This window comes from Strigops habroptila, chromosome 1 (genome assembly GCF_004027225.2).
Source record: "Strigops habroptila isolate Jane chromosome 1, bStrHab1.2.pri, whole genome shotgun sequence".
In the NCBI taxonomy this organism is placed as follows: domain Eukaryota; kingdom Metazoa; phylum Chordata; class Aves; order Psittaciformes; family Psittacidae; genus Strigops; species Strigops habroptila.
Window position 1 is genome coordinate 66786960 of NC_044277.2, and position 26324 is coordinate 66813283.

The window sequence follows — 26324 nt, forward strand, 5'->3', positions numbered from 1 at the left end:
AATTCCGCTAGTAAGATACTTGTATTGCTTTCCTAGCTGAGGTTCTGGTTCTGATGCAACCCTTATGTTGTCAGACTCTTGTCACAAGAAGTAGTCCAGACTTGGAGATCCCCTTTTCCTGTCAGATCTTTCTCTAATGTTTTATTGCTCTGAGGAACACATCACTCAAATTTGGCTTCCTTCTGGAAACAGTGTGGTCTGGTGTAGCTCTTACTTGGTGATACAGCAGGTAGACGGTTAAAGTAGTCCTGTGTTCAGTGAATTAGCAAATTGTTATCCCTTAATGAATTTTAACAGTAACATATAGAATCTTTTGCCTGTATTTGAACCATGTTTTCTTAAGCACTCAGTTCAGTGCCAATAGGACATACTGAATTTCCTGTTTTCCCCTCCATCTTCTTAAACACAATTGGGTTAAAAATAACTCTCAGAAAAAGTTATTTTTACTCAGGCTTGTGATTAGCATTGTAGCAGGGATCAACAAATAGTTTTATTGCCACAAGTGAAGGACAGCAAATGGCTCTGCGAGAATGCAAATGCATAAATGAGGAGGAGTAAGCACAGGGGACTCTTTAAAACAGATTCATTATAAAATTGATTTTCATAAGCATATATTATTTAATCTAATTTTTCTAAGCAAAATAATTAATGCACAGTTTTTTATTTCTTTTCAGGTCTGTAAACAGCCAGTACTGCAGAAAAGTGATAGGTGGGATGGTTTGGAACCCATCTATGAGACGATCTTTATCTGTTGAGCATCTAGAGACCAAAAGCCTTCCTTCTCGATCACCTCCTCTTACCCCTAATTGGTAAATCCAGTTTCAGTTTTTCCCACACCTTCCAGCCTCCTACCTTTTCTTATTGTATGTACTCCAGCAGAATAATTATGTCGTGTGTACATATATGTTCAAACATTGTTATTCTGAGAATACATATGACGGCAGGAGAAGATTGGGTGTCTCTTACCTCAACTTTAGCAAGGCTTTTGATAATATCTGCCAAAATATTATAACCAAGTTAAGACACTGTGTTCTAGAAGGGTGGACAACAAGATGGTTTAAAGAAAATATAAATTAAAGAATGACTGGACTCAGAGGGGAGTTGTTTTAATGGGTCATACTCTACCTGGAGGCCAGTAACAAGTGGAGTACTGCAGGGGTCTATCCTTTGAACCTTAATTACCCTACAATGAGAACTAACACTACAAGTAGCATTGGGGGAGGGGGCGCCAAAACTAATCAGTTCAGTGTACTGAACCTATCAGTGTATGATTGTCTAGTATACCATACGAAATGTTTAAAAATTGATTGTTTAAAGTGAGACCTGTAGGCCTGTCATGAAGATTTCAGGACATAGATTTCAATAGGATAGAAATTTCACTTTGATGAAGTTTTAGGAATTACCCTGATCTTCCAACTTATGTTTGTGTTCTTTATTTTTAAGGCGGAGTCCTAGACTACGTCATGAAATTCGTAAAGCACGACACTCATCTGTAGATAACCTTACAAACGAGATTAGTTATATTACTGAAACAGAGGATGTTTTTTATACGTACAAGGGCTCTCCAACATCAAAGGACAGTGATTCGGAGTTCTCTCAAAACCGTAGTCCACAGAGGAGGTAAGGACATCTGCAAATAATTCATTGCCTATTTTTACATTTTATAAAGACACCAAACAAAACCTCAAAAGGCTTTAGTATAAAACAGTCACCATTGGTTATAGTATTAAAATGAGTTCAAACAGTTTTGTGTTTGCATAAGCTTTATTTTGACAAATCGCTAAACTGCAAACGCCATGATACAAAATTACAAGTTAAAAACAAACCAACTTTTCACCCCTAAACAATTCTCAGTAGTTGAGTTCTCAGTAAAATTAGAGAAGCTGTTAAGGCATGCCTGTGCATATCTGTAATATCCTTTTTTCTAGTAGCTTGTGCAACTCTTCCCTACCTGTTACGACCTCTTACTTTTTTTGGGGGGGGAAAGACTTGCTGAACTCTTAAAAAGAGTTCGCTCATGTTCCACATCATCAGCTCAGCATTGTCAGTTGAAAGATGTACTGCATTGGAGTAAAGACAAGAACATAGTAATGCTAGCGGTCATCCATCTTTTTCTCTCTCAGAGGAACTGTAGATTGCTATTCTAATGGCAGTGCCTGCTTTTTGCCTTGAAGCGTTTTTGCTGTATTCCTCAAGGACCAAGTTTGTTCTCCTCTGCAGCACTCCGACCACTGCTGGGTTTGCTTCTAGGGCTTGAAGCACCTATCTTTGTGCACTGATTAGTTGTTTGCTCATATATAACATCTCACTCTTATTTTACAGAGGCGTTCCTTAATGAGCAAGTTCAGATTAACACAATATTAATTCAGAAATAATGTAGAAAGTCATTGATTGTTCAGTCTCAAAAAAACCAAACCAAAACAAACCAGCCACTTTAAAACTTCCAGTTGGGAGAATACTATGTATTAAAATGCAAGTTCGTGTAAAATGTTACAAAAGGAATATGGTCTTTAGTGATCCCTAGTAACTTTAAGGCAAGATATATTTTGTGAAGTGATTTATTAATGGAAGCTGATAGGACTCGCCTATCTCTGATAGTGCACAGCTGCTAACTATAGCTTTGAACACTGCATTTAAACTGTTTTCTTCAAATTTTAGTACAAGAATATTGTTCTAGATTACATCAGAGAGGTTTCTATAAAAGAAGGGAAAACTGATCACATTGTATGTGTATTTGGAGTTTGTCACTGTAGTGTTTTAAATTGTTTCTCTATTTTTCTTACTGGAAGTCAGATGAGCCTTAGTACTACTACTGTCAGTAATAGCCATAATAATATATAAAAGTCATGCATTTAGATATTGTGAACAGTCATAGATAGGAAGCCATGTCTGTCCTGTGTTTTAACAATTACAGATTATACACTTTTAGAAGTATTTTATGAGTAAAAATAATGAGGCATAATAAGAGGATATTATGAGGATAGAAGCTGTAGACAGAAAACTAAGTTGCTATGCTGTGTTCTGTAACTGGTGGATTGTATCCTCCCAGTTAGTATGTTGTTGGGTTTTTTTCATTTATTCTCCTTTTTCTTTTCTTCTGCTGTATTTTTTCACTTTCTTTCCTATTTCACCTACCTTATGCCTACTGAGAATGGAGTGGGAAAGCCTGCTTTTCTGCTGTTTCTCATGCAGTGAAAATAGGATGTTCCAAATTTGAAAATAGCATGCTCATTTATTTTCTGAGCTTTACATGACTACACTGTATCTGAGTAATATCACTCACTTTGGGAAGATGACTGTTATTACCTCATATAAATCAAATTTTCTATGTGTCTTATCCCTAACACATTCTTGGTTTCTTGGGTCTGTTTGTAATATTTGATACCCTGCAGGTAACTGGAAAAATGCTTGTGTTTTGGAAGGAGAGAATGTAGCACGTGGAATGAATGATCCTTTGTTGTATTGACAGTTAGACTTTTGTGAAGTAAAATGGGCATTAATACTTTCCTTTTTAACAATTGAGGTAAAATATACAGTAGCCATACAAATAAATAAATAAAAAGTTTCTTCTGTACGCTGATGTTTTCAACAGTTCATGCTAGTCCACATCCCAGATTTTCTCCTTTTACATTCTTACAGTAGTTATTAGTTGCCTCACTCCCCTTGTTGAAAGATGTAAAGTAAAATTAAGCATACATGTGTAGTAAAGTCTGTCTTTCCCTGAATGTTTTATTGGAAAGGGAATCTTATCCTGCCAGCTAAATCTGGTTTATAAGAAAAAAGTTTAACTTGCCTGTCTTTGGTATTAAATATGGACACTTGTCCTTTTGCCACACTTCAGGAATATTTAGATGTTAACTATAGAACACCTCACAGTGTACTGATAAGTCTTTTAAAGCCCACTTGCTCATTCTTGCCATGCTAGTCTTTAGTAGATTTGAATAGACATAATTGAAACTTATGGAAAAAACCAGATTTGCAATTTCAGTATTTCTTTTTCACTAGAGGCGAGCTAAAGGCAGCTTCTTATAGTCCTGCTATTATATATTGTCTTTAGAGGGCTGTGGCTGTTTTCTGCTACTAGGCTGCAGTCTGAGGCTATGAAAAAGGTGTAATTAATGCTATTTATAACTAATGAATAGCTTTGGTATAAAAAAATCTGAAACATTTTTTGAGAGGTACTAGCAAACAGCTGTATGATGCTGATTTTTAATCGCTGAATTGTTATGCCTGGGACCTCAAATCTTAATTATAATCATGCAGCTGCTTCGTTTTTGTAAGCTAAATATGTTCACACCAGTTTCATTTACTGAAGCTTTCATTTACATCTGAAGCTCAAGACTGTGCAAGTTGCAGTTAGAATGGGATATGTCTCCTCTATTTTTCAGGCTGCCATCAGCATTTTGTGGGCAGAGGGATAGTATTCATGTGTTTCACTTCAGCCCCTGGGTAGTATCTTAAGTCCTTTTTGTCAAAATGATAAGTGGTCCAAGAAAGACCTACCTTCAAACTGTGGTGATATCGTACTTCTTGAGACAAATATATAGGTAAAGCTCATATACCAAGACTTGCTGTATACCTAATCCTACTTGGCGGGTGTCAGAACTATAGGAGTCACCACTGCTGGCAGAGTACATACACTTGCATTTATTTCCCTATGCACCTCTTTTTTTTGTCATCATGGCAATACCAAGCATAATTATTTTCTTAATAATCTTTTTTCTTCCTCGCTGTATTTACTCACTTAAGGGAATCAAGCAAACTATTTCTGTAAAACATTACACAATTTAGAAGACAAATTATGTGGAACAGCTCTTAGTTTAGAGAGCATAAAACATATCAATTGTTAACATTTCTTCTTCCATTTCTTGAAATATATTGTACTATGTCAACATGTCAACACCTAGAACTGTGTTTACTGCTAAATACTTTAAATGAGCATACTGAAGATGAGGGCCAAGAATATTTTGTCATTTATTATGTCATTTCCCTGAAGAACATAGTGATTGTGTTTAAAATGTGCTTAGCGTGAGCGTTCTTCCTTCTAACTGAAATTTATGAGGTAAACCCTACAGGCTGTGACCGGAAAAAGAAAATTAGAAAATAGAGCAAATTATGCGCATAGGTGAACTACAGAAAACCAGGGCAAGCTTGTGAGTCTTGTCTTTTGTGTTTGGGTCGCAGAAGCTGGACTGCTTCTGCTACCCAAATTATCTTAAGTACTTTCACATTCAAGTACAATTTGAGGCTCAGACACAGTGAACCGAAGCAATTTTTCTCTCTCAGATTAGTGTCTGCAGGAAAGATTGGAGCTGTCTATTACATAGGTATTATAGCCAAAAAATTGCTCTAATCCGGAATTAACATATATTAAATAGAGCTTTATTCACCAGACGTGAATAGGTTTGCCTATCTTAGCCAGCTATCTCAAATCACAGCTACATACAAAACCTGTCATCAAAGACAGTGCTAAAGAGGACTTCAAGAAGACTTTTGTTTAGGCCAGGGCTCCCTGGCCTTTGTGAAGAAAGCGTCCCCTGTCAGTTCTTTCTCCTCTTTTTTGCCCTGCTGCTGGGCATCTCATCTGACTGCTGCTGCCACTGGAAAAATAGCATTAAGATACAGAACCCACACTAAGCCTTCCGACGTCTCATAGGTTGTTTTCTGTGTTACACCACACTTTGTTATGGCTGTACCTCACCAGTTCAGAATAGGTAATCCAGTCTACCTTCTGACTATATGTTGTACTCTGTCACTATATTTATCCTATGTCAACATGCATATATGCATGATCCTACTATTATTTTGGGATTTTTTTTTAATGATTTCAATAATAATATTGAGATAAAACATAATTAGTAAGTGCACTTTTTTGACAACTGTTTTTCAGTTAAAATTGGTTTTCTCTAGTCTTGACTTCAGCTTCCCTGAAGAGGCTTTTCTTGAGAAATTTGCATTTCCTTCATTGAATCACTACTGTTACTGACTTACTACATTTCTTCTTTTAAGCAAAGTAGAAAACTTCTCTCCATTCTGTTATCTTACCTTCAGATGTCCTTAAACACTGAGATGTGCATTAAGGAAGAGTTATGAATATGAAGTCTTATGGCTTTCCTTTAAGGTAGAGAACAGGTTGTATGATAAGTCTTGATTTCTAAAGTTATCTCTGTGGAAAAGCTGCTTTAATTTTTTTGGATGTTTTCTTCAAAGTTCTGTCATACCAACAAGCTACCTGGCATCAACCTAACCTGACCATCTGCTATCCTTATAGGTAGCTTGGATAAAGATCCTAGAAGAGCTCAAAGTTGCCGTTGAGAAACATGTTTCCTTTTCAGTTTAACAGGTTTAGACCACAGCTGGTTATTTTTAAAGGGAGGCTGATGGGCTTGTGCAGGCAATTCTTTTAGATTGTAATTTTTCTTTTTTTGTATCGTGGTATAGTACCTGACGATTACCGCTGTTGCAGGCTGTCTTGATAAAGGTGCCACTACAGTTTCCAACTTTGGAGTAAGGAAAGCCTCAGTGGTATAGAGGAAAAAATCATCATTTCTCATTTGCTTTTTTGTGACGCTAATGCAATCTGTATGCTACGTGACATTTAAGGGCAAAAGGCTACAGTGAAAATAAAGTAGTCATATTGAAGTCTGTGACATAGTTTCAAGACCAGGTTGGAAAATTCCAAAACATCTCTAATTTAAGCACTAACCTTCAAAACTAAGTTGGCTTTAACTGGGACAATAGACTGATTACATTTTGGGATCATGTACTCTGACATGTTTGATCTTGTTTCAGATGTTAGGTTTTGTCTTGAAAGACTGCTCTGTCCACCCCCAGAGCAAGTTCTGATTCTTAATATTGTATATCTACAAAAAAAAAAAAAGTAAATAAATGTAACTTAATGCTTATCACAACCAGTAGTTCATGGGTGGGATTCTTCACTAATGAGATGTTACAAGAATGGGGCGGGGGCAAGCTTGAAAGAAACTAGATACCATTCATCTTCGAGTAAATAAGTGAAAATTTAAGACTAAAATGAGTTTGCTTGTTTCATTATGTTCAGGTATCTGTTATGAATTAAAAATCTGTAGGTTTAAATGTTTCAATAATACACATTTTAATCAGTTGATGAACTTAAAATACCGACGTCCAAGGCTTGCCATGAAAACATAAAGACATGTAACCAAGTGATATTTAAGAAGTTTTGAACTTTGTTTTTCCCTGTATGGTCCTCTCCTTTTTCTCAAGCATCTTCTGGTGCCTGAGGTGTGATACTGATGTTCACACTTCACAGTGCAATGAGAAGTGAAAGAGAATGAATGAATGACAAGAAATGAAAACAGAAAGCCACTGTTTTTAATGCTCTTAACCTCCAAGAACCCAGCTGCAGGAAGTTGCATGGTTTTCTACTGGTCACTGTGAAAATGGAGGAATATTGTCGATTCTTTCCTATTCATGGATTTAAGGTTTTAATCTGGTTTTGTTGGAAGACCGTGCATTGTTGCCAACACCCACATTTGCCCCCTGAGTGTTGTCTCATGAAAGTAAGCTGGGGTTTCTTTCAGAGAAGAACGTGTCAGATGCAAAGGGTTACTGAAACAAACACATTTCCTTGCATTTCAGGATAACCTTATTCATGTTACCTGTGTGGGACCAATTTCTCCTTTATATGAGGAGCAGAGCTTGCTTTTGACCTTTATGCCACAAGCCATTAAACCTGTAAATTCAGCTTGTGCTTGTGCTTTTTAAAATGGTTTTTATACTATAGGTGGAATAGTTTGGGGTGTAAATATAGCTGTTGCTTGCTCTCTTAATGCCTTTTTTCATGTCTTTGAACACACTTTTCTGAGTGGGAGGGGTACTTGTTAGTAAGAACAAATAAATTTAACTATGTATATAATGTACTAACTTAAGGGAAAAAATAATTGGCTTGTAGGCTTGGAAAAGTACCCTGATAAAGCTGTGTGAAGGGTCTTGCTACTTGACCGGTATTCAGTTTCTCTTGTTTGCTCTGTAATTAAATAAACCGAAGATGTCTGTCTTGTTTGCAGCAGCAGACTGCATAGGAACAAGTATTTTGGTAGTTCTTTAGAGCAGACTCAGTGGCATAACAGAAGAGATTAGCTGTGAAATTTTCTGTTTAACCAGAAAGATTATTGTAAAACACATTTCTAAGCGATAAGGTATAGTAGAAGTCAGTAAGAAAAACTTACTGACAGATGAGGCATTACAGAGCTTATATTTAGAGTCATACATTGATTGGTGAGATAAATCTGGCTAGTTATTCATAGATTTGAGCGTATGATGTATGAGGAGAACCAGAAGGCTGGGGGGGTTGAGGAGGAGTTGGTTGCATTGTTACCTTACTTTGCCAAAAGAGGGTTATCAAAAATATGGAGCCAACTCTTTTTGGAGATGCACAGTAAAAACATGTGTGGCAATGGACACAAGTTATAGCAAGGGAAATGCTCAAAAGACACTGGGGGGGTGAAAATCACACTGAGATTAGTTAAGTCCTTGTACATGTTGACAGAAAGATGGAGGCGTTTCCATCCTTAGAGAGCCTGAAAGCACAACATGACAAGGACCTGAACACCCTCATCTAACTTTGATATTAGCTGGTCTTTGAACAAGAGTTTAGGTGATCTCTCAAGATGCCTCCCGAACTAAATTACTTTGAGTCTACAATTTTACTTGTTTTAAATGCAACATGTTCCTGTACAAGCTTTTCTCTTAAACATGCTTGCAAAGCTATAAACCTCTTTAATTTATATTCTAAAACTTTTTGCTAGTGATATATGAATAATATGAACAGTCCCAGATTTGAAGGGGAGAGGAAGGAAATGAAATGATGAACTAGTATACAAAAAGGAAATTCACTTGCACTGTGCTATGAATTTCTGGAAGTACATATATGTTCCTCGTAAGTGTGATGCATCATGGTGAAGGTACTGCACTGAAAATAGATTTCCTGAACGGATGCTGCATTTGTTCAATTCTTTCAGTTTACCATTTTGATAAACAATAAAGTGTAGCTGCATAGCGAGCTTTGGAGAATGTACTATTGGAACACATCGTTATTTTAACTAAAATATAATTCCTTTTGTGAACAAAATTTTTAAAGCGTTGGTGTTGGTGAAAGTACCCTTCAGATGTATCCAGCCAAGTCCTCCTAACTACTTTCTTGGTAGAAAATTGCAAGTAATAAAACCCCAACAAATTAAACTAAGTTATTTATCCTTATTTTTTAATCAAGTACAGATATGTTCAATTCCTTGGTTTTAGAAAATCTGCTGCATTTCAGAAGAGTCCATTGTCCTTGTTCCTGTACTTCAACCTTTCCCAAAGATGTCCTTATCATACTAGGCAACGGATCTGAGAACTTTTCATTTAGTTTCAAATTAGGGCTTTAAGACTACTAATAGACTTGTGTGAGTTTTACTGTGCTCTTCCATTCGAATATGCATGAAAATAGTGCATGTCTATACTTTGCTTACATGAAAACTTTTCTTTTTAAATATCTATCCTTACTGAAATGTGCTACACTTTCTTTGCCAGTTCAACAAACATTTTACATCCAAAAAGTAAGTCTCAAAGTTGAATTGCAAATCTGTAATAAGTCAAATTTCGTAGCAAGCCAAGCAGTTGCAGAGTATCAGAATACATGAAACTTTCATGGAAAGTCAGTAAAACAGAATATGGTCAATAGAGGCAATGCAGAGTAGCTGAAAGCATCCTTTTATGAATGATGGCAGCAGCTTACAAATGTGAATGTTTGGAATTTATAGAAAAATCACTGAAAAATTTATGTATACCGTGAAGTCCTCAAGTTTTTCTGTAATGGTACTCTTAAGAATGCAGCACAAAGAATCTACATTGCTGCCTTACACAGTCACTCTGTTTATAGAAATGCTGAGTATTCTGTGTATATATTTCTCCAACAGGCAGCAAAAAAGTGTTGCTGCAAATGTCTTCCACTTATTTGGCTTTTGAATAATAATCCCACTTTTAATAGTCAGCACTCAGAAAAGAGGTGATAATGGAAGTGCTGGCACACTCAGTCTCCCCAACCCTGCAGGTGTTACAATAAAGAAGCTTTAAGAACTTCAAGAACAGCACAAGGGCAAAACCTACAGATGTTTCCTTCAGTTGTTTGTAAAGGTGGAGTTTTGCTACAGTGCTATTGTTTCAGTTGTCCCTTTTCTCTCGGGGTTTTACTTTGCTGTAGTTTATCATCCTCAGTTCTCAGAATAGCAGAATTCCCTGCGAGGGCACAGCAAGATAGGGAGGAGGGGTCTTTCCTTAAGACCTTTCCTTTCTGTCCTCCTGACAGAAGAGAGAAGATACTTTTAGGGGCAAAGAGTTTTCTTATCAATATCATCATCATAGCAATCCACAGTGAGTGAAAGATTGAAATGGCATCTTTTTAGATATATTAGGGAATAAGGAAGAGAAATTACCTCCAGTTTTAAAGTGTTTGCTTGTTAGCTACGCCAATGGAAAGCTTAATCTCATTGCAAGGAAGAGCTCTCTTTCTCGATGAAAAAGTTGAATGGCTGGTCTGGTGAGTGTTATCTTTTATTGACTCAAAACGTGGTCCTTGTAGTATGTTGTGCAATGAAGAAGATAGGTTAGGAAAATGTGAAATACTGTATAGACAGAAAAGATCATCTAGTTATTCATGTTTGAAGTACTTTATCTTATAGGTGAGTAATTAAATACTAGAAATAATATTTTACTGAGTTGCAGAGCAAAATTCTGCAGGTCTAGCATGCTGAGCTACTAAGGACTTTAGGCAGACACAGCTGCATTGTCCCTGATGAATTCTTTTAGGCTTTGAATGGGATCACTTTCTAGGTCAAATTTTTGGTTACCTTTTTCAACTTTAAAAGGTTATGGAATGATTCAGTAACTCTTTCAGAGCTGGTATGTTTGAATTAAAGTGCAGTAATTCAACAGATAAGCCTTCAGCAAGTATTAGTTAGAATTTATATCCTACATTAAAGTCTCCAAATGTATTATTGAGATGATGAAAAATTTGCTGTGTGTTTACACATAGTATATGAGTGGAAGCCCAGGTTGGGTTTTTTTTTTTCTGTCTCCAATTATCACACTCTACTGGGAGGAATGATGGGAGGAAAAGAAAAAAGAAAAAATATAAAATTTAAAATGGGGACATTGCATTTATTTGAATCCCAGTTCTATGTGTGTAAATTTTGGGTGAAGGCTTTTGAAAGTGTTAACTTAGGGCAACTTGAATTCTACACAGATTTTGGTAATAGAGGTGTAGCTATGCCAAACATAGAAATGATGTACAGTTTCATTGTTCTTTGCCTCACAAGGAAATCAATTAGCTTAAACAAAAATAAATTCAATGATTCTTTATTTTTAGCATGACTTCCTAAGGAAATACAGCTTATGTCATTGCACTGCCTGTCTGCCTCTGTTCCCACTTGAGAACGTTTGGACAATTGCAGTCAAATCTAATATAGGAGTCAAGTTTTCAAAGATGAAAAGTTTTTTACAAGATTAGTGAAAGTCAGTGACTAGGCAGAAAAAAGCCCGCCTTAAACTGACATTCTCCTCTCACTGAGCAATTACGAGTTCAATAGCTATTCCATTTACATGTGGGCTGGTCATGCAGCAAATGAATGCACATTCCCAAAGGATCTGCTCTGCACTGCTGACACTTAGGGGATTGCAAACAAGGAGAACCAGAGGTGTTTGTGGGAGAGTGGCGTGGATGTCAGTGAAGTTGGAATTGAGGCATGACTGTAGTAAAAAGGGAAGAAATTTAGTGCTTTTTTTAAAAAAATAACAAAGTACACACAACCCCAACCTCCACAAATTCTTAGGTAATCAAACTTCACCACTTCTGCCTCTTAAGAAAGAATTTCTTTGTATTGCAGAATACATATAAGAAAAATTAATGAGACAGATACTTCTATTTCTACTGAAGTCTTGATGAAACATAGTACAAAATTCTTAGTGCTGAGGTGGTTTTAGAGATAATAGTTGAAAATGTAACTGTATACTGTGAATTGACAATTCAGCTCTACATTCAAACCAAACTACTTCATGTTTCTATTTTTACAGCATAGACTTTTATCACTTGAGGGTTTTTGGTCACTACTGAAATTTGTAAAGCTATCCCATATGCCTTAAACTTACTTTGCTTTGCAAGCATCTTTTTTGTAACTCTTACTTTCAACTTTATCTTAGTATCACAGCTATTGCTTTAATTGGTGTAATTAATTAATAGTGAGGTAGAAACCTCACTGTTTCAGGTGAATTCTGATGAAGTTAATTGGAAGCCTTTGAAAATGCTATATACTGGAAATTTTTGTTTCTTTTCTGTTCTAAATTGTCCTCATCTGTGTAACCACTTCTGCTTTAGTTATGCTTTGTCTTAAAATTCTCTGTCAACATCATTTGCTCTCATAAGTGTAAGAAACATCATGCTTCTGAAGCTGCCTGTACTCATGTCTTGTTACCTATACATAAAGATTTTGCCACATTTGACTTCTTAAAAATACAGTTAATGACGCCTGTAGTCATTGTGATCCACATGTAAGACTTTCTTAAAGGATGTAGTGGGTCTTCCTAAATAATGGCCTCTGTAAACTCTTACATAGTTTAAGCTGTGGTAGCAGATGTGTGTTGTCTGTAGTTAGGCTTGTGCCAAAAGTGGAAGGGTGGAAGTGAGTGGTTAGAGCTGCCCTGAGATTTTTGTTGAGTGTTTCGTGAATTCTATAATTGTCGCATTTCAGCATAGGAATAAGTATTCTTTAATTTACTGTGAGCACATCTTTCGGCTTTTATGCAGGTTGTTTGTTTCTGGTTTTTTTAGAGAGAGAGTTTACACATTTACCATTTTTCTTTGCTTTTGTTTGTTTGTTTTTTTTTTTACAGGTCATCTGAACAAGAATCACCAAAGTGAGTTTTCTTTTAAACTTTCTACTATGGAATCTCTAGCTTTAGGATACATAGTAAAATGCATAACACTGACATTTTTAAAGTAATGGTTAAAGACACAAATATATAAATCAATGAAGATTGTAAAGAGTTGTTAAAAAAAATGTTTTGATCAGGAAAGTCTGAAGTCCTAATACATCCCTTATTAACAAAAAAGTTGGTTTAAAAACTGTTGTAAAAGTTTAACAATGCAAAAAAACCTGATAATTTTATCTGGTATGGCACTCTTTATGTAGTGCCAGAAGACATTAACTGAAATAATTTATTGTGTTTTTCTAGTATTGGGTTGGGTTTTTTTTCTGCACTGAAAAATCATTATGATCTGTAATCTCAATTTGTAAGTGAAATGGTTGTTTTTTGGAGGGTTTGGGATGTATTTATATGTACAATGTTAACATTGACCTAATTACTTAACAACAATGAAAAACATTGGTGTTATCAGTGTTTCCAGGCTGAAAGTCAAAAACACAGCACTGCACCAGCTACTAAGAAGAAGAAAAAATGACTGCTATAGCTGAACCCAGGACACACAGGAATCATGAAATTTATCTGATATCTGGAAGCTATCAGATAAAAACCACAATTTTGACAGTGTAATTCCTTTAAGTGTCATTATAGTTCAGTACCTCAGAGTATTTTGAAATTATTAAAAACACCAAGTGAATAAGATCTCCCAAACACTGAAAAAATATTTTCTGTAATAACTGAAAATTCTGCAAATGTTGCACAAACACTTCATTCCCAATCCCAAGTACATGTAGTATAGCTGAACATCAGAAATAATATGGCAAGGATACATTTGCTTGATGGTATCTTTCAGAATGTTTATATTTATTCCAGTCAGATTTCCACAAACCAAGAAATAAGTGTTTGCATTATTAAAATTTGCTGCAATGTTAGTTCTGTATATTAAAAGCCTAAGCTACATTCCTCTGTAGTGTAGCATTGCATCTTCATTGACAGCTAGTAGTGGCTGCTGGAAATGGTTCAGAAAAGCTCATGTATATAGTTAGACTAGTATCAGAGCAGAAATAAATGTTTGAGTTTACAGATTTTAATGTCAGGGTTTGCTTGCATGTACTCCTGCTACTTTAACCCTGTGAGAGTTTGATGTTGCTTTTAAGAATAAACTGCAATAAACAACTAACAGCACGTGTACTTCCAAGGATCAAATATGCTTCATTGCAGTGCTGGTTTGTCAGTAGCAGTGCAGAGTGTTCTTGGAAAATGATGGTGATATATCATGTAAGTGAAAGGTCTGTCTGCAGTGGGGTAGTACAAGTAGCTAAGACTCAGGATTTGCCATACACAGTGCTGTATGATAGTGGTAGGAAACTGCATCTGAACTACACCTGAGCTTTCCCCAAGACAAATTTTCACAAAGTATGATGTAGTATTTATAAAAATGGACCAGTTTGTATGGTTTCTGTGAGTTTGGTCCAACTAAAGGAGAGGTCTAGTTGTATTAGACGTCTGCATTTCATCCTTTTCATCAGAGGGTATGTAGCTAAATGAATGTTGGAAAGGTTCTGGAGCACCACCAGGCAACTTGGCCAATTCTAAGATTTGAGGCATTTAATTATTGACTTTAGTTATCCTTGAATTTTAAGATATTTAAATCATTACGTCAGATCTGCACCTCCATTTAATTGTGTCCTTCTACATGGTGTATATATTCATGGTAGGATTGGCAACTGAAGTGCCTTTCCCCTGGGGTTCAGCTCTTTTCATGTTGTTATGATTTCCCACATCACTGCAACAGTGCCTTTCACTGATAATATCCAAACATTTTGCTAAGAATGTTTTTGTTGCTCTAATTTTGTTTTGTCCGTTCTTCTGGATATCCACTGATCAAATGGTAGACTTAGATCATACTCCAGTCCTATTAGCCTGCACTTAAACAAGTGATGTTAAATCTAAGTATAAAGTTGGCTTGCTCTATGAACTGGGCAGTACATTTGTATGTTTTACTATTTAGTTTAAAAGTCTGGATAACAATACCTTTGTAATATTTATTCATCCTTTCTAACTGAAGGAATGTATTGGGAAACAGTCCAACGCGGAGTTCTCTGACCCATATCTCACCTAAAGCCTTGGCTCAGTCTCCCAATGGAGTTGGTAACATTTCTGGCTCTCACCTGTTGGAAGGGGTGGATAAACAGTTCTTAGAAACATGTGACATTACCAAAAGTAGCTCAATTGAAGATTCCAGTCAGTACTACTGCGATAAGGTATGTTCAACTGAGTGCTTTTAAAGTCAAAACTAGTGCTGAATGTAACTTTGAACTGTAGGTTAAGAGTGTGCAACAACTGAGTTTATATTTCAGGATGAGCATATTTTATGCAGTAATAAGAATAAATCTTGTCTTAGTCAAATTTATCTGATGTTGTGTACACAATATGATAAGCAAGTCTGCCAGTTGTATTGATTTCTGTAGTGTCCAGGCTTTCAGAAGTGTCTGCAGGGGAAATTCCTAGTGGAATGTGATTCCTTCTGTGATTAAATCTCAATTCCCCCAAGGAGAAAGATGAGATAACTCTAATTGCTATATGTCTTGATAGCAGGCGTGACTCTGCTTTATCCCAGGCATCTCTTTTTCAGAAGGGCTAAACACCATCCTTTGTTTTCTTTGCTGGCTAGAAAGCAGCTGCTTGCTGCTAGCGTAATGGTAGTAGATCATTCCTTCCCTTTCTCCAGCCTGTTCCAGAGGGGCGCCAAAGAGCTTCCTAACCTGCCTGTCTGGTGGCTACTGCCAACTTTTAATACTTCTAGCTTGTGCATCACTTGCAGAAGATACCAATGCACTCATTTACAGGAGAAAAATTGGGGAAAAGGTAGTCGCTTCACAGTCCTTAGAGTAGAATTGATTCAAATGCATTGCATGTAACATTCAGTAAAGACAACATGTTGAAAATTTTAATAGGAGCTATCAATTGAGAAAGGTGAGAGCAACGGTGTTGGGACTGAGCAAGCAGAGCATATATTTGCTGTTATGTTGCTATTTTTACAATCCAAAAGGATACAGTCATGAGTGTATTCTGTGGCCTTAGCTGATGCTCATTTTAAACACGGATTTATGTTTAAAATACTGAGCATTCTTGCTCAGTATGTTTAAATTTGGATGTACTGTTTTCTAATTTGCTATTATTTTCTTTTAGAAATTAGAAAAGTTATGGTTTGTTTTTTCTATATATTTCAGAATGACCTAATTGAGGGAGATTTACTTTTGGTGCGTATCATACCAGATGAAGATGGGAAGTTTGGATTTAATCTAAAGGTAAACGAGCAATCTTTTAGTTATTTTTAAAGACTTTATAGATATAATATGCTTTAGATTTATGTTTATTTTGTAGAATATACTGTTTTGTCCAAAGCAGTATATTCTGCAGGAATTTCTTATGGACTGAGACTTTTTAGAAGTGGTAGCCTAATCCTTAAATGCTAAAACACATTTACAGAAATAAGCTTTTAATAGTTCTGTGGGTTTTAGTTACATATGGCTATGGCACATTTATAAAGCAGACTGCCTATTTGGCTTAAATATGAACTTGGAAGCCTTATTTCAAGCATTAACTTTTGGAAAATTGGACCTCTATTATAAAACAAGTTAAATAGTTTGTGCTATCCAATTGAATAGATCTGTTAAAAATCATATCAGAAAGGTGAGAATGAATTTATGAAGAAAATGGAAATTACTATTTGTAATTGACTATTGTAAATTTTTCTCATTGAAATATTGTAAATTTTCTCACTGAAATTCCATTTAAGCAAATAGAGTGGTGTAAAGTAGCCATAATATCAAAATTGGGGCAGAGTTCCATTTCACGCTGGGCATTTATTGGTGGGGTAGTGATAGAATGTCATGTAAAGAGAATAACAGAGTACAGTTGTCTGGAACTTTGATCCTACCTGATCCCTTGCAGGTTCATTGCAACATCTAAGAACACTGTTTACCTTTCAAGTTGAAGTGTCGAATTAGGCTTTCTTAAAGGGTAGGGTTAGAATAAATGCCGCATTTGATCTGTTTATTGCGTGTTAGAATATATGACCAAGCAAAGACACTGGATCTAATTTAGTAGAAATTGGTGTATTTAAAGATAGACACTGCACCCCACCCCCATGTACTGATGAAAATTCAATTTTACCAACTCTGTCTACAATGACAGAGCATGAAGTTTATATATATATATATATATATGAAAAGGCAATTGCTTGTTTTAAATGCTGTTTGTGCTTAATAATATACTTATAGTTGTTATTTACTTGATATTCCTCTAGGGTGGTGTAGATCAAAAAATGCCATTAGTGGTATCAAGAATAACTCCAGGATCACCTGTAAGTAAATTTTCAAGACTTTTAACCCCTCCCTTTATTACTCCCTCTACCACTCCAAGGTTCATACACATAAGAATTTGGACACCCATAACCAGTATGAGATAGCAGCTGAGCTGTTCTCTTTGTCAATAGATTTGACCAGTGGTTTCTTGAACTACAGATTAAAAGATCTGGAAGTGTTAGCCAAACAAGATAGCGCTAGAAAACTTGTTTCCCTCTGTCATCTCAAAAAGTGCATCTTAAACTGGAAAATGTTTGATGAGGGGCAAGAGTGATGACTGAAGATATGGAACAGTGTTCATTAAAGAAGCAGGTAGTCTGAGGCCCTGCAGCCTCAAAAAAGGAACTAGTTTAAGGGAAGTGTTGTAGGGATCTGTAAGATTAGGAGCACTGTGAGCAAGGAATTCTGGCAGAAGAACTACAGGCTATCAAATTAAGTTAGTGAACTCAGGTTCTTCATGCATAGTCAAGTAGTTATTCCTGCATAAGACAGTAGATCTGTAAAACTCCTTGACAAAAGATGCTGTAGTTAAAATAATTTTGTGGGTGGTCAAGAAAGGACAAATACTTGGGGGAAAAATCTGCTGACAGTTACTGAATAGACAAACTGCAATAGGCTGAGGAAATGCTTAGGGCCAAAAGTATTTATAAGATGGAAGAGTACTTGGCAGGGTAGGGGACAGAGAATATGTTTGCTCTGTTCTTATCTTCCCATGAACTTTTGCTTAGGGAAATATTTATGGACTGGATGGTGTGTTCATCAGAATCAGTACAGCCATTGAATTCTTCTGTTGGATTGTGAAATAATAATAGTAGCATTACATCTTAGTATCTTCTTTAAATAATTACTACATAAATTTGTGAGGACATATGTTATTGTAAATTGTTTCCACTCACCTTCTTCCAAAGCGTTATTTCCCAACTCCCATAAAACAATTTCAGTGCAAACTCAATAGGAAAAATTGCTCACTTAATCTCAGAAATCCAATGTACTCTGCATCTTGTAGACTCTTTTGAAATTTTATAAGCAGTCACAGGACTGATATCTAAATGTCATGATGTAAATCAAGCTAAAACAGATTGTTTGAGAAGTTTTTTGTCACGTGATTTGTGACTGGGCTTATGCGGTGCATAACACTCCTTTATGAACTACAACAATTATTTGAATGAAAGAGTAGTAAGAAATTATAACTTAAATCCACAAAGTGGAAATAAAACAGTCCTTAACACATGCAATAGCCAATCTACCAAACTTCTTAAAGGTGATTTGAAATACTGAAGTTAATGTAGGGCAAACAGGTTCATTCCACAATCAGAGAATCAAAGATGTCGCTTCAGAGGCAGCGATTTCCTTTGGAAGATTCAGATTATCTTCTGGAAAGTATTGACCTGGGTTTTTTTTCTCTTGGATTAGAAAAGGACTGGACTTCTAACTTACACACTTCATTTAAGTGTCTTCAGTTAGTGGCATAGGCATAGATGCAGATGACCCATTAGCTGTATAGCCTAGTAAGCCACCAAGCAAGCAGGTTATCAAGAGTCGGGAAATAAACTGGAAACTATCCAATACAATATACTCAACAGCAGTGTTATAGAAATCATGTCATGTTACAGCAAGAGGAAAAATAATATACTTATTTTTAGAGAAAAGCAGTATTAAGTGATTGCTTTGTTTTCCATAAACTATATTTCACCTGTTCTTGACTGTTTACTGAAATGTACCTGATATTTGAAAATTCAAGTTAAACTGTCTATGGAATGCATTTTTAAGTTATTTTAGCTAAATGGTGCCTTTCCTTCATTGTATTTGCTACTATTTTAACTTGCTCTAGATTCACTCATTACCCTGTAAATTGTGCTCAGAGATGCTGCTTGGTAATATTATTTGCTAAAATTATTTCTTAGGTTTGTATGTCACTTTTTCCCAGCTTCCTACAAAACGATCCATATTTTTTGTGGAGGTGGGGAAGCAAATCTACTCACCAAAATAAGACACTATTTTCCCTTTAATATCCTAAAGTTCTTCTAAAAATCACCCTCTAATACAGCAGCAATCTAGTATGCTAGGAAGACTGTAGGACAGAGTAGCCAAAATCGTTGTGAGAGACCCTTAGATTTAAAGAACAAGCATTTATTGTATCTGGTATTTCTTTTTTTTTTTTACTGAAGTCTTATACTGATTTCCCTCCCCTCCCCCCAACCAATATTAATGTCCCAATGTGCTAAAGAAGTCATTGTGGTTTTATTTAATAGAACTTCTTATTGAAAAATAGTATGCATGCTTCTTGGAGCAATAGCAAGGTAATTAGCATAAAATGAAACATTGGGTGTGCCGATAGGACAGGAAGCCTTTGACATAATTAATTGTCTGGAGAAGCACAGTATCTGAAAAATCTACAAATTATGCTTACATAGAATTAATTAATTCTCCTTCAAGATATATTTTATATAGACAAATGATTCAAGAAAGAGAGCTGAGGCATTAACATGTCTCATGATTAACAAAGTTTCTTTGAGCAAAGATATTAATCTCCTTCTGTAATAAAGAGTAATAGCCACCAACCAGCCAAGAAATCTAAATTATAGACAAATATAGGAGATCAGAAACCATTCCCTCCCTATTCTTGTTGACTTCTTGACTCTCCTAGACTGACCTGATATGGTCTTCATATCACTTATCTTTTCAAATAATTATATTTCAGAGAGAATAATTTCTATCTCAGTAATATTTCAGAGTGATTCAGTCATTCACAGTTGCATTCTTCTGCCTTTTTAAATTGTACAAAATATGGCAAGACAGGTTTTGAGGAGTTGTGAATATCCAGTTAAATCAGTGTTGAAGAACACCTTGGCTGTTCCTAATTCCCATTCTTGTTCTGTTTACATTTGTCTTTTATATTAATCATTGTCAATCTTCCATATCCTTCATTATTTTTATACCATTTTTCTTTGGAAAAAGTTGGGAGAAACTATTCCTTTTTTAAAAGTTTTTAAGCAACTTTCTGCTTGGGATTTTTTTTTCCCTCTTGCATACATCTTTCTTTTCTCTCTCTTCTTTTTTACTTGTTTTGTGGCACTCACATGTCTTAAATTTTCTTTCCTTTTACTTTATTCTCTGACACAAATGGCCCCCAATTTATTTTCTTCTTATTATTCTTGCCTCTCTTTTTTTTTACCCTCAATCTTTCTTGGTTTTTTTTTCATTCTCACTTTTCCATCTCTTCCTTTTTTTTACTTGTTAATACAGTCCAACACTGATAATCTTGTTTTAGGAGCCATAAGTGCAAGGCGTAACGAGGATCAGGTCTAATTAGAACATCTTGTTCACATTTGAGGGGTTGGTGATGGTTTCTTGATAGGGCTAGTAACATTGGATAAATAAAGTCCAGGATAACAGTACTGGCCTTAAGGAAATACAGGGAACAGCTAGGAATAGAGAATAACGGTAAAGGTCTATGTCTCATTCACATAACAAATTAAATTGAATGTATATATATCGCTCTTGTGTAGCCAGGTACTTCCTAGACAAAATAAAAATTAGGACAGCAATGAAAATAAAGTTGTTATCCTATTTGCCACTCAGGGGTTGTAGAATCCAATGCATTCATATTACAGAATTACACCAGGTTGGAAGGGACCTGGAGGTCATAATGTCCAACCCCCTCTGCTCAAGGGTCACCTAGAGCCAGTTGATCAGGACCATGTCCAGGTGGCTTTTGAATACTCCAAGACTCTATGATGTCTCTGGACAATGTCTCTGCTTCAGTGCTCGGTCACTCTCACAGTAAAACAAGTGTTTCCTGACATTCAGATGGAGCTTCCTGTGTTTCAGTTTGTGCCCATTGCCTCTTAACCTGTCACTGGGCACCACTGAAGAGAGCCTAGCTCCATCTTCTCTGCACCTTCCCTTCAGTTATTTGTATATATTGACAAGATGTCCCTGAGGCTTCTCTTCTCTAGGTTAAACACTCACAGCTCTCTTAGACTTTCCTCATACGAAAGATGCTATAGTCCCTTCATAGCATCATCATAGTCTGACCATAGCTTGAATTGCTTTGCAGTGGACTTGGAGCTAAGCAAACTGAGTAGTGTGGCAGAATAAAGCCAAACAAAACCTACAGTTCAGCAGTCAATCTAAGTTGCTGTATCCAAGACAAGACATAATGTAAGTTTTCATTTGAGATAAAAATTCTTTTGCTACCTGCAGCACAGATAGCAAAAGAATTTGTCCCAAATACAGGGTACCTGAGCATCATAGGTTGAGCACTTACGTGTATCTTCTTGTTAAAACTTTGAGTGAATAAAGCGAGGAAGAATGTTCTCTATTTGCAGATATCATTTTATATTCTCCAAACCGTCTGATAAATAACAAAATTATGAAATGTGTATAGATTTCTTTAAATTTTAAAAAATACATGCCTGGGGATATATTATGTTGCTGAAATTATGTTAATCTAAATCGTGTTTGGACCTCTCAGTATTCACTGCATAAAAACTGCTGTGTTATCTTATGTGCCCGTAACACTTTTTCCAGAAATCCCTTTGCAAATGGCTATAACCAGTGGTTGTTGAGGCTTGGAGTCTGAAATGTAGATCTTTAAGAACAATCTGATAATGGCTGTTTGATAAATACAAATTCCTTTTATAGTTATCAATATGCCATTTGAACTGTTTCTCATCTTTGTTGAGAGACTTTGAAGCAAGAAAGACAGCTTTAGATCTGAATCCTTTGATATAACTTCTGACACAGAAAATGAAACTTTGTCAGGAGAACTCTGAAGACTTTGCTTACGTGATGAACTTAATATCCTGATGTGTTCTTGATTACATGACTGGATGCGATGACATTAATATGTTTCTTTGGTCTTGAAACAGGCTGATAAATGCATTCCAAAACTGATTGAAGGTGATCAGATAGTATTAATTAATGGCCGAGATATCTCAGAGCACACGCATGACCAGGTGGTCATGTTCATAAAAGCCAGCAGAGAATCTCACACAAGAGAGCTTGCACTTTTGGTCAGGCGGAAAGGTAACTGGGCTCATTTTATTCGCTTTTAATGTTTGAGACTGTTGCACTTATGCTTGGTGGTGTACCCTCTTCTGTTTACATATATGTGTTCGTATGAAACAAAGAATCTATCAAGTTAGAATTTCTTCTTATTTTTTAAGTCTGAAAAAAACCCTATGAGAACAAACAGTCCCTTGCAAAAGTTTTGGGTTTGGTTTGGGTTTTTTTGTAAACATAGTATAATTTCACAAATCCAGAAGGTTGCAAATACCCATGGGCTGTTCCCCAGCACAATTATACAATGAAGCAAGTCAAATAAGCTTCCCCCCTGCCATGCTTATAATAAACATTTTGTGATAATACTTAACTTGAACTGTGCTGGCTACAAACAGGAGACAATCTCTGAAATATGCAGGATCTTAAGACTATATATTTAAAATATGGGTAACCCCTCCAGCTTGGTTTTGCTTGCTCCATATTTAAGCACATGCAGATCCCAAGAGCTTTCAGATGATGTGAAACTTCTAGTTTATTGTTTACTTTCTTTAAGAGCTATAGTAAGACCTTAACACACACAATTATAGAAGGGTGTTGCACAGAGCTTCTGATTACATGAAGACTTAAAAATCTGACAGTGATATGCATCACTGGGAAACAGGAGGGAATGAAAGTGCCGAAATTATATGTACTTCTGTGGCATTTACTTTTATTTAAATTTTCCTGTGTTTCTAAGAAGACAAGTGGGCTCTCGGTCTTGTTTTCCCTGAACAGTCCTGCTCCTGTTATTGTAGGCCTTTCCATTGGCTTTATGCAGTATTAGGCTTCCTTTAACTTTTCGAGTCCCCTTTCTACGGGCAGATAAGAAAAGGCTGCTCTTAGCTAAAGATAACCTGTGGCCCCATGCCAGTCAATTGTATAGACATGAGTATGAACAGCTCCCCGTTTTCTGAAGTTTGGCAGGTATGAGCCATTCTTATCATTGCAGAGAATAACCACAGCTGGTGGACACTTTTGGTGATAAAATAGTTTTCATAAAGACAGAACTGCTGTGTAGATTAATTCATTAACGTTTGTCATGTTCTTGAACGTGCTAGCAAGGAAAGTCATAGAAAACTGACTAATGTTTGTTTTTTTTTTTAATTTATTAATTCCTTCAATATTAGCATAAGAAATTGCAAAAGATAATTCAGTTGCTTCTCTAAATGGCAGGGGAGTACAATGTAAGTATGTTTGTGTTCATTTTGCTGTTATGGATCCAAACTTATACAAGCTTCTCATTAATTATGCTCTAAACTTTTTTAGGTGAAACTCATTTGTTTTTTACTACGGTGGATGTTGTGATTCATTTAGGCTATCCAGAAATTCATTGTGTAAGACAAGATTGCAGCAAAAATCTTTGCGCTTGGAGTCAAGTTCTTTGACTTCATAGATAGGTATCTTGAGGAGTTTCATTTTCTGAAGGGTCATAAGGACATTTTACTTTAAGTAACTATTACAGTAATATAGTACTTAAAGAAATGCAGTTAAATGTGTTGCTGTTTTTGCTTTCCTGAGACTCTGTCTTTGCAAATCTTGTTGTTCTTACAAGCTGGTAAATTTTAGTATGTGTTGCAAACACATTAATGCTGTATGTAACTGATTTTAATTTTGAATATATCTTAGTAGTTAAACAGTTTGTGGAGCCTAAGTCAGAAGACGAAGCTGACTCCCACAATCTCGCAGAATCTCTTCTTCCTATCTGTTCCGAATATGGTGGTGATACACTGGAGGAGTCTATGGAGCAGCTAAAAAGAGGGCTGGAAGGTGGGACTGTTCTTATTCAGTTTGAGGTAGGTAATACTCAACTCTCAAATGCCATTAATATAGACCTGTAGCTGTGACCAGCATGTAATGTAAGGGCTTAATTAATTGGAAATCTCATTGCTGCTGTTCAGTCTTATCTGAAGAGATCAAGAATGTGACTTCCCTATCAGTTTGACCCTTCGCTACTTAGAATAGGGAAAAATGAGTTATTAGTCTTGCATAAGTATCATCTGCTGAGAAAAATGTGTTTTAATTAACATGTTTCTTGCTCAAGTACCCAAAGCTCACTAAATAATTTTTTCTTAATTATTTTATTGAATAGAATAGTGGGGTTTTGCCAGAGGTCAGTCAGTCTTGAACTGTGTTTCTTTTTCCATGCTACTTAGTGACATTTCTAAATATCTTTTATACCCTAAGTTAGGGTTTCAAGTTCTTGCGTGGCCTTCTTTCACGGAATAAAGGGAGCAATTTGACCATTCCTCACCATCTTCTCTTAGAGGTTGATACGAAAGTGTTGGAATGTTAACTTGCATTTGCAGATCATTCGTATTGTCCAGTTCTGTTGTGTTTCTACCTGGCAATCTAAAGTACTGCTGATTACTTCTTGGGTAGATTACTTTATAGGTGAGATTCCCCAGTATGTAGGATGATACTGGTCTACAGATCAATGAATTAACAACGTGTTAGCAAGGAATGTCGTGGAAAACTGACTAATAAAATGTTTTTATTAAATCAGTTCCTTCAATGTCAGCATAAGAAATTCCAAAAGATAACTCAGTATAGTGTACATATGTATGTGCTTGTTTTGCTGTTGTGGATCCAAACATTTATAACTTTGGAGAAACCCTGGTTGTTATTATTTACAAAATTTAGATCGTCAAGTTTTAGAGTAACCATTTCTGACACTGAAAGCTTGTAGAACAGCAACACAATTTTTGACTCTCTTAGAGGTTTGATTTGTTTCCAGGATTTCTGAGAGTTGAGATCTTCCCCTTCTCCTTTTCTAATTGCTTGCTGCTTCCACCCTCAACTGTTGCTTCTATTCTGGCCCACAGTTTTGTAAGGAAAAGGCAGCCTTGCAGGGAAACAGTTTATATCATTGGCTCTTACATTTACTCTTTTTTTTGAATTGAAATTCTTCTGGAGACCATGATGGGCTAGCAATAACAGAAATTCTTATGTTAAATACAAAAATCTCTCAGATTAATTTTGCAGATGGTTGGGAAAAATATTAGAGAAAATAACTGAAGATTTTTTTCCAGTCTATGTATTTTCATTTGAATCTATTTAGTGTGTGTATTGCACGATCATATCCCTCAAAATCCTACCATTTTTCAATCTGTTTTGCAGCAACTTTATAGAAAGAAACCAGGTTTGGCTGTTACATGTGCAAAGGTACCTCAGAATATGGACAAGAATAGATACAAAGATGTTCTACCTTGTAAGTATAAAGTATGGTTTCTGCCTGTTTTGCTTTATCCTCTAAATGATAGCTTATAAAACAGTTGTATAGAACTTCTTGATTAAAGATTTCATTATGTAATCAAAGTCATATAATTGTTAATTTTATTTTCTAAAAGGTAATCTATTCTGATTTATATTCTGCTGTTTGTGTGTCTGCCATTTCTCATTCTTTTGACTGAACGGAAGGGAAGCATGGTCCTTAATTATCCCCTCCTTCCCCTCCCCTTCTTTTTTTCTGTTGGCAGATGATGCCACAAGGATAATATTGCAAGGAGATGAAGATTACATTAATGCGAATTACGTGAATGTAAGTCATACAGAGGTCTGCATTTGCTCTCTTTCTATTTTACAGTAGCAGGCTAAATTCAGCCTTTCTAAGGAATAAGGGTTTTCCATGTTATATTCTGGGGATTTGTGAATGTAAAAGATGTGAAGATTCATAATGTAAAAGATGAAGTGTCTCTTGTGAAACAAGTGGCCATCCTGATACACAGGAGACACAAGCATATGGTATACACTGTGATATGTGCAGAGTCTTTAACCGGTAAAAATTGTTTTACCTTTCCATATATTGCAAATGCTGAGGTTGTCTCCTACAGCTTAAAACTAAGCCTTTTTTCCCCTCTAGAAACACTTATGGCCTATCTGCTATGCCCTGAAGGGTCCAGAAGATACACCAGAGCCCTGCTTGCCCTAATGATCTGTGTAGACTGGGAGACAAGGAAAAGAGGGAAAACT

At 35.9% G+C, this 26324-nt stretch overlaps 1 protein-coding gene across 4 annotated transcripts in view; it reads left to right on the plus strand.

Annotated features, from left to right (window-relative positions):
• PTPN3 (protein tyrosine phosphatase non-receptor type 3) overlaps positions 1–26324 on the plus strand; it is a 150526-nt gene that overhangs the window by 108670 nt on the left and 15532 nt on the right. For all 4 annotated transcript variants that reach the window (XM_030502421.1, XM_030502429.1, XM_030502438.1 and 1 more), the window contains 10 exons: positions 675–809; positions 1444–1620; positions 12910–12933; positions 15008–15203; positions 16173–16250; positions 17252–17308; positions 22184–22340; positions 23982–24148; positions 25473–25563; positions 25832–25893. In XM_030502421.1, coding sequence (XP_030358281.1) covers positions 675–809; positions 1444–1620; positions 12910–12933; positions 15008–15203; positions 16173–16250; positions 17252–17308; positions 22184–22340; positions 23982–24148; positions 25473–25563; positions 25832–25893 — 1144 coding nt within the window. The remainder of the gene's footprint in view (positions 1–674; positions 810–1443; positions 1621–12909; positions 12934–15007; positions 15204–16172; positions 16251–17251; positions 17309–22183; positions 22341–23981; positions 24149–25472; positions 25564–25831; positions 25894–26324) is intronic.